Source organism: Gekko japonicus, unplaced genomic scaffold (genome assembly GCF_001447785.1).
Source record: "Gekko japonicus isolate JY-2015 unplaced genomic scaffold, Gekko_japonicus_V1.1 scaffold3588, whole genome shotgun sequence".
Classification (NCBI taxonomy): Eukaryota; Metazoa; Chordata; class Lepidosauria; order Squamata; family Gekkonidae; genus Gekko; species Gekko japonicus.
The window spans coordinates 57260-65565 of NW_015162067.1; the positions used below are offsets into that span (position 1 = coordinate 57260).

At 54.4% G+C, this 8306-nt stretch overlaps 2 protein-coding genes across 2 annotated transcripts in view; one reads left to right on the forward strand and one right to left on the reverse strand.

Annotated features, from left to right (window-relative positions):
* The window catches only part of LOC107105618 (myosin-6), a gene marked incomplete at its 5' end in the record, with an annotated part of 59114 nt that extends 56515 nt beyond the window's left edge, over positions 1–2599 (forward strand). The window contains 2 exons of the mRNA XM_015405616.1: positions 515–649; positions 2517–2599. Coding sequence (XP_015261102.1) covers positions 515–649; positions 2517–2537 — 156 coding nt within the window. The remainder of the gene's footprint in view (positions 1–514; positions 650–2516) is intronic.
* Positions 2600–5451: 2852 nt separating this feature from the next.
* LOC107105621 (gastrula zinc finger protein XlCGF17.1-like) overlaps positions 5452–8306 on the reverse strand; it is a 3398-nt gene continuing 543 nt past the window's right edge. The window contains exon 2 of the mRNA XM_015405620.1: positions 5452–6499. Within this exon, the coding sequence (XP_015261106.1) occupies positions 5452–6447 (996 nt within the window). The 5' untranslated portion in view covers positions 6448–6499. The remainder of the gene's footprint in view (positions 6500–8306) is intronic.

An 8306-nucleotide genomic window follows, 5' to 3' on the forward strand; every position in this document is an offset into this window, starting at 1 on the left:
CCCCCGAAATGACCACTGGACGTACTTCTATTTCAGATTACGAAATGCTTTGCAGGCTTCCAATACAAGAATTAGGAACACACACACCCCTTTCTTCCATGGACATAGCAACACTAGCTCAGAGCTTGGTCTTGCAGGCCCGCTGGGCAGCCTTTTAGCTGCTCCGAAAAGGTCCCCCTTTGCTAAACCTCAGCAACCAACTGTTGGATCAAGCCTTGCAAGACCTTAAGCTGCCTTCCATGATACAGCTTTGCTGAACCTGAGCTGCAAAGCTATTCTGAAGACCCTTCACACAGTCTCTACCCGTTCTTTGCTGAGATCACAGCAGCAGGTAGTTTGGCAGATTAACTGTTTTGACTCAGTCCCACCCACCCCAAATAGAACCAGGACCACCCTCCTTCTGCCACTGATACAGCAACAGGGGCATCTCCACACCCCCTCCCCAGTTACGATCAGGAAGTCCCACCTATCTAATACCGACCACTCCCTGGCTTTCTGTTCTCTCCCACCCTAGGAAGAGCAGGCCAACACCAACCTGGCCAAGTTCCGGAAGGTTCAGCACGACCTGGATGAGGCCAACGAGCGAGCCGACATCGCCGAGTCTCAGATCAACAAGCTGAAGGCCAAGAGCCGCGATGTGGGAGGGAAGGTGAGGGCTGGGGCCCAGAGGTTGGGAGGAAACTGGGGATGCAGTGGGGGGGGGTGAGTGGGCACCTGTGAAATTTGACAGTGTGAGGATCCCCTATTGGAGAGGTCCTAGAACAGAGCGGAGGGACCGCGCCTTTTGTGGCTTCCTCTCGTTCTGATTCTGTGGTCACTCCCACCCTCCTCACCTCCGTTTTCCCTGCCCCTTTTTCTGTCTGACCAGGACAGTAGCCTCTCTCTATCATACTTGCATTTGCGGGGGGAGGCAGAGGTATACTTCTGATGTCACAGGCACTAGCCAGTAGGTGTCCACCACCACTGGGTTTCCCGTCAGACCCTGGAAACTCACCTCTCGCCTTCTCAGGATGTCTTGTTCCCCTTTCCACTCTGTTTTCTCTCTTCTCTTTCCATCTGAAATGCAAACTCTCTCTCCCCCCCAATTGTGTTTTTCTCTTCTTGTGTTTTCCTGTTGTCCCTTCAGCGGTTCATGGGTACCCTCGAAACCGCCAGACCCCATTAAGAGCCTCCTGTTCCTGCCTCCCGTTTCTAGATGCAGGATGTGGTTGTTCAGGTTTGAAAGATGCGAGGTGTGTAATGGTTAGGTTCTCGGACTAGGGAGTCTGCCAGACCTGGGTTCCAATGCTCTGCATTGTCCTGATGCTCACTGTGTAATCTTGGGCCAGTCACACACAGCCTAGCCAACCTCACAGGGTTGTTGCAAGAATAGAAGAAGAAGAGGAGGAGGAGGAGATTGGATTTATACCCCACCCTTCTCTCGGAGTCTCAGAGCAGCTTACAAACTCCTTTCCCTTCCCCTCCCCACAACAGACACCCTGTGAGGTAGGCGGGGCTGAGAGAGCTCTGAGAGAACTGCTCTTTCAAGAACAGCTCTGAGAGAACTATGGCTTGCCCAAGGTCACCCAGCAGCTGCAAGTGGAGGAGTGGGGAATCAAACCCAGTTCTCCCAGATTAGAGTCCATGCACTTAACCACTACACCAAACTGGCTCTCATTGTTGCAAGAATAAAATGAGGAGAACCATGGGTGCTCCTCCAAGCTCTCCTTGAAGGAAGGGCAATTTAAGAACATATGAGAAACACTCTCTGCTTATGTTCAAATGTAACCCCTGACCTGTAATTGCAACTTCACCCAATAGGCCCCATTTTAATATTTGGGATCTCCCTCTTTCCACCCAAAGCAATCTCTCCACTTTCCTTTTACAATCATTCCTTCTTAGCTGTTCCTGGCTTTGATCCTTCATTCGTGCTTCAGGCAGCAGATACGTATGTGTAGGAATATGTGTTCATCCCCCCCTCAAACTGCTCCAGGACTGGGGAGAAAAGCTGGAGGAACACTGTTGGCGGCACTGGCACTGGCCAATAAGCACCTATCCTAGCTGGCTTTCTTTATTTAGACATTTATAGCTCACTTTTCTCCTCCCCTGGGGACTCAAAGAAAAGCAAAAAAAAAACCCTGCCAGAAATAGAATTTAACCAACCAAGGAAGAAAAGTACAACTCTAGCTCCTCAGCTGGTCTTGGATACGCTGGGCCACATCTCCCGGTCGTAGGCAAAGGAACCCACCATGAAGAGGTTTCCCACCTTACTCCCCTGCTAGCTTTTGCCTGATACAGTGGAAACTTGCAGAACTGCTTCTTCCCCACAACCCCAACCTGAAAGCCACTCCGAGGCAGAAAAAGATTCCTGCATTTTTACAGCAGCCAAAGCATTTTCCAGCCATCTCCACCAAGTCGAGAAGGCCTCGCGTCAGCCTTTCCCCTTCCCGGTTTCTGCCTCCCTTTCGTCCTCTCCTCCCGTTTCTCGCTCTTCTTCCTCCTGTGTTACGCCTCCTCTTTCTTCTTCTCTCTTCCAGAAACTTCACGAGGAAGAGTGAGATTTCGAACCGGCGGCAGAGCCGAACCTCAGTCTTCCTGGCACTCCCCTACTTCTCTGAGTAGGACCTAGCATGGCTGTAGTGGAATTAATAAAGTTGAACAGCAGAGTTTGACCTTTACGGTGCCTGTCCTCCCCATAGATTTGAGAGGCTACGGTTACCAGCCATGTTCCCTCTAAGGTGTGAAGTCTTGTGAGCAAAAATTCTGCTTTGTGAGCGACCGGCATTAAAGTTGTGAGCGAGCAAGTTGGCTGCTGCAGAAATTAGTCAGCTCTGGAGCCCTCCTTCCTGAGCGAAGACAAAAATGTGTGAGCCGGAGGCTAAAAAACTGTGAGCTGGCTCACACTAACTCAGCTTAGAGGGAACACTGCGTGAGTGTGAGCTTGCTCACAGTTTTTTAGCCTCCAGCTCACACATCTTTGTCTTCACTCAGGAAGGAGGGCTCCAGAGCAAACTAACTGATGCAGCAGCCAAACCGCTCACCCACCACTTTCATGCCAGTGGCTCACAAAGTAGAATTTTTGCTCACAAGACTCCCAAGCTTAGAGGGAGCACTGGTTACCAGCTTTGAGTTGGGAAATTCTGGGAGGTTGGGGGGGGGGGGTGGAACCTGAGGGCAGGCGAGCCATGGGGACCCTAGCAGGGTACGATGCCATAGCGCCCACCCTCCAAAGCAGCCATTCTCTCCAGGGGAACAGGTCTCTGATCATCTGGCGATCAGTAGTCATTCCAGATCTCCAGGCCTCACCTGGAGATTGGCTACCCTATGCCAGACAAGGGGTGTCACTCCATTCCTCTGATAGCATTCTACAGGAATCCTACTGGATGTCTGCCTGTTTTGGTGGAGGTAGAAAAGAGGAAGAGTCCAGGAGCACTTTAAAGACTGACAAAAAGTGTGGCAGGGTGTGCGCTTTCCTGAGTCACCGCTCACTTCTTCAGATATCTGAAGAAGTGAGCAAAGAGCAAGGCCGATTTCACACAAGAGCTGCGCCGCGGTCGCGCCTCCCTTTGCCCCGGTTCTATTGGTCAATTTCCCACTCGAAGCCGCGCGGCCGCATTTTGACCTGTGGCTTCGCTCGATCTTCCCCGCGTTTTCGTGATCCTGTTTTTTGAGGATGACGGAACCGCGGGGAAAATCGGGCGAAGCCGCGGGTCAGAATGCGGCCGCGTGGCTTCGAGTGGGAAATTGACCAATAGAACCGGGGCAAAGGGAGGCGCGACCGCGGCGCAGCTCTTGTGTGAAATCGGCCTTGCTCTTTTCTACTGCTACAGACAGACTAACACGGCTACCTATCTTGTTTTTGGTGGTGGTAATCATGCAGAGGCCCAGCTAGGAAAAGAAGGGGGCTGAGCCTCAGAGAGGTATCTACAGATACAGTTTTCTGCTTCTCTGTGGCTTAAAAAGAAACTCTGTTCCGTTAGCCAATATCGGTCTGTCTGTGCATTTCCTGAACCAGAGGCGACCAATCTCTGTCACAGCTCCCTCTAGGGGTCACCCTGAAAAGTCAACAGGGTGGGTTGACCATTGCAATGTGGGCAGGGTTTATTTGCTGTACTACAGCACAACCTTCTGGCTGATGTGAGAAACTGCAACCGGTTCCTACAATTTGCTCTGCAATGGAGACTCCTGCCAACCTAGCAGTTCGAAAGCAAGAAATTGCAAGTAGATAAATAGCTACCACTTCGGTGGGAAGGGAACAGCGTTCCGTGCGCCTTGGTGCTTAGTCATGCCGGCCACATGACCACGGAAACGTCTTCGGACAGCGCTGGCTCTTCGGCTTGGAAACAGAGATGAGCGCCGCAACCCTAGAGTCGGACTCGACTGGCTTTCGAGCAAGGGAACCTTTACCTTTACCTAATGGAGACAGACTAGCCCAGTCTTGTCAGATCTCAGAAGCTAAGCCAGGTCAGCCCTGGTTATTACTTGGATAGGAGACCACCAAGGAAGTCCAGGGTGGCTACACAGAGACAGGCAATGGAAAACCGCCCCTGTTTATCATCTCTTGCCTTGAAAAAGCCTTGTGAAGTCAACATAAATTGGCAGTGAGTCGACGGCACTTTCCACCACCACAAATGGAGAACAAGCATGTCCCCCACATTCGACCCATTGCCACTCCTTAAGTGCCAAGTCGGAGGTGCCAATGTCCATCTCAGAGCCCGCTGAATGTCCGCCACAGTGCCAGTCCCCTTCTGAACCAGTTGGGAGAAGATCTGGGGGAAATCGATGGTGCGACCTCATTTGGAGTAGTTCTGGTCACCACACCTCAAAAAGCATATTACAGCATTGGGGAAAGTGCAGAAAAGGGCAACTAGAATGACGGCTGAGGGGTGACATGATCGAGGTTTACAAGATTATGCATGGGACAGAGCAGGTAGAGGAAGAAGTCCTTTTCTCCCTTTCTCACAATACAAGAACTTGCGGGCACTCAATGAAATTGCCGAGCAGTCAGGTTAGAATGGATAAAAGGAAGTCCTTCTTCACCCAAAGAGTGATTAACACATGGAATTCACTGCCGCAGGAGGTGGCGGCGGCGGCTACAAGCAGGGACGGCTTCAAGAGGGAACTGGGTAAACATATATGGAGCAGAGGTCCGTCAGTGGCCAATAGCCACAAGAAACTCTCAGTATGGGGCAAGGGATGATCTGTATTCTTGGTGTTTGGGTGGGGGCAACAGTGGGAGGGCTTCTAGTGTCCTGGCCCCACTGGTGGACCTTCCTGACGGCCCCTGGTATTTGTGGCCACCGTGTGACAGAGTGTTGGACTGGATGGGCCACGGGCCTGATCCAACACTGGCCTCTCTTATGTTCTTAAGACCGAGCCAAGCAATGCCACCGGCGATCCCACGCCAACCCTGCCAGGCTATTGAAACACAGAGATGCAGTTCCTTCACCACCCGAGAGGGGGAGCCCTTCTTTATTGTGCCCCCTCTCCCCAAAGACACGGCCGGGGCGCCTCTCTGGCCCCCCTGCTCCGCAGCCCGCCTCCCCACTGCGCCGCGGCCACCCCCTCCCTGCCCCCGCTCCCTCCCTCCCTGGCGTGGATCTGCCGGTGCTTGTGCAAATGCCCGGAAGTCTTGAAGGCCTTGGGGCAGTCGGGGCAGGCGTGTGGCCGTTCCCCGGTGTGGATTTTGACGTGGCGGCGGAGGAGGGAGGAGGAGGTGAAGGTCTTGCCGCAGTCAGCGCAGAGGTAGGGCTTCTCCCCCGTGTGGACGCGCCGGTGCTCGGTGAGCTGGGAGGCGGTGATGTAGGCCTTCTGGCAGGTCTCGCACTTGTAGGGCTTCTCGCCGGTGTGGGTCAGCATGTGCTTGGCCAGGACGGAGGAGCGCGAGAAGGTCTTGCCGCAGGGCTGGCAGCGGAAGGGCCGCTCGCCGGTGTGGATGCGCTGGTGCCGCAGGAGGTCCGAGGAGCGGAAGAAGTTCTTCCCGCAGTCCTCGCAGCGGAAGTTGCGCTCGCCGGTGTGGAAGCGCTGGTGCTGCACGACGTCCCAAGGCCGCAGGAAGGTCTTCCCGCAGAGCGGGCAGCGGTGTTTCCGCTCGGCCCAGTGGATGCGCCGGTGCTGGGCCAGGTGGGAGGAGGACATGAAGGCCTTCCCGCACTGGCCGCAGGCGAAGGGGCGCTCGCCCGTGTGGGAGCGGGTGTGGTTCTCCAGCTGGACCGCCTGGGCGAAGCCCTTGCCGCACTCGCCGCACTTGAACGGCTTCTCCCCGCTGTGGGTGATCTCGTGGCGCAGGAGGGCCGAGGAGCGGAAGAAGGCCTTGCCGCACAGCTTGCAGCCGAAGCCGCGCCCCTCGGGGTGCGAGCGCATGTGGTAGCGGAGGTCCCAGGAGCGAGGGAACTCTGCCCCGCAGTACTTGCAGAGATGAGAGAGGGGGCATCGGGGGGCGCTCGCGGGGCATCTGGCTTCGGACATGCCCGAGGGACGAGGGGGGATTCCCCCAGGAGTGTTCAGCCCATGGTCGAGTCTGCAAAGGAGGAGGGGTAGAAAGGTTAATAGGGGACTCCTGGGGACATGGTGGCGGCCATCTTGTGTGGCCCCTCTGAAGTGCCACAGCCTAAGCCACAAGGAGCCGGCCTGACTTCATTCAGGTCCTGCAGGTTAAAGGGGGTTGGCTCCTCGGCCAATAGCCAGAACTGCTCCGTGACTGAAAGGCCGGGATAGGAAGACTCGGATTCAAATCTCATCTCCGCTGGGGTCCTAATGCTCGTAGCCTCCTGTCCCAGCAACGCTAATACAGACCTACCTTGCAGGATTGTTGTAAGGATTACAGCTTCCACGTGCTTAATAGCTCCCCCTCGGCACACAGAGGGGCTTACGCATGTTAGACACCATGACTATCAGGAATAATTTGCGACCCGCTGCCCTCCTCAGTCTTCTGCAGCTTGTGCTTCTCTCTACAGCGCACAATGACACCGGTTTCTAGGGCCCTGTGTGAGAATTCACCCACCCACCCCCAGTGTTCCCTCTAAGCTGAGTTAGTGTGAGCTAGCTCACAGTTTTTTAGCCTCTGGCTCACACATTTTCATCTTAGCTCAGGAAGGAGGGCTCCAGAGCAAACCAATTTGTGCAGTAGCCAAATCGCTCGCTCGCAACTTTAATGCCAGTAGCTCACAAAGTAGGATTTTTGCTCACAAGACTCCACAGCTTAGAGGGAACACTGCCCACCCCCATCCTCCTCCTTTCTCCTTCACCACACCCCAGTCTGCCCCTTTGCAGCAGATATTTATTGCCACTCCCCCATAGTACTTTGGCTTCCCTGATTTTCAGCAGTCCCTAACCAACATCCCCCTGGTCTTTCAGCAGTTGGAGTGATTGTGAACATTCCATGGCCTATAACAAGTCTAGGAAAGGGAGGGGGAGAATTTTCCATAAGCAAGAAGTCTTCCATCAATTACACCTGTCAGGGCCCCACCTTCTCTTAGCAGTCTCTTAAACCTGTGTGTGTTGGGGGGGGTGACTTTCATGCTTATTCTTGGGTTCTGCACTCACATTCGACATTGAGAGGGGCAAGCTGGGCACCCCCCTCTTCTCCCCAGCCTTGGGGGGGGGGATATTCCGATACACACCCCACACATGGAGCGTGATAAGAGGCTGATTGGCTAAAGTGACCCCTCCCCTTGACTGCTCAATGGTGCCATTAGTGGGGGGGGGGGGAAGGAGAGCAAACAGAAGTCCCTGAAGACGGTAGGGACCAGTGTTCCCTCTAAGCTGAGTCAGTGTGAGCTGGCTCACCGTTTTTTAGCCTCCGGCTCACACATCTTTATCTTAGCTCAGGACGGAGGGTTCCAGAGCAAACTAATTCAGGCAGCAGCCAAATGGCTCGCTCACAACTTTAATGCCCAGTAGCTCACAAAGTAGAATTTCTGCTCACAGGACTTTACAGCTTAGAGGGAACATTGGTATGGACCAGTGTTCCCTCTAAGTTGAGTTAGTGTGAGCTGGCTGACCGTTTTCTAGCCTCCAGCCCACACATTTCTGTCTCCGCTCAGGGAAGGATGGGGCTCCAGAGCAGACTAACTGATGCAGCAGCCCAATCGCCTGCCCACCACTTTAACGCCGACAGCTCACAAAGTAGAATTCTTGCTCACAGGACTCCACGGCTTAGAGGGAGCATTGGGTAGGGACCCAAATGCAACCAGTGTGTGTGTGTGTGGGGGAGGGGGATCTTTAAAGTGGAGGGGGGCAATGGGGAAGGGCAGGGGGATGTGGCGTCAAGGTGGGGGGGGTTTCCAGGGGGGGGGGGGGGGGGAGAGAGGGACTGAGCAGTTGGG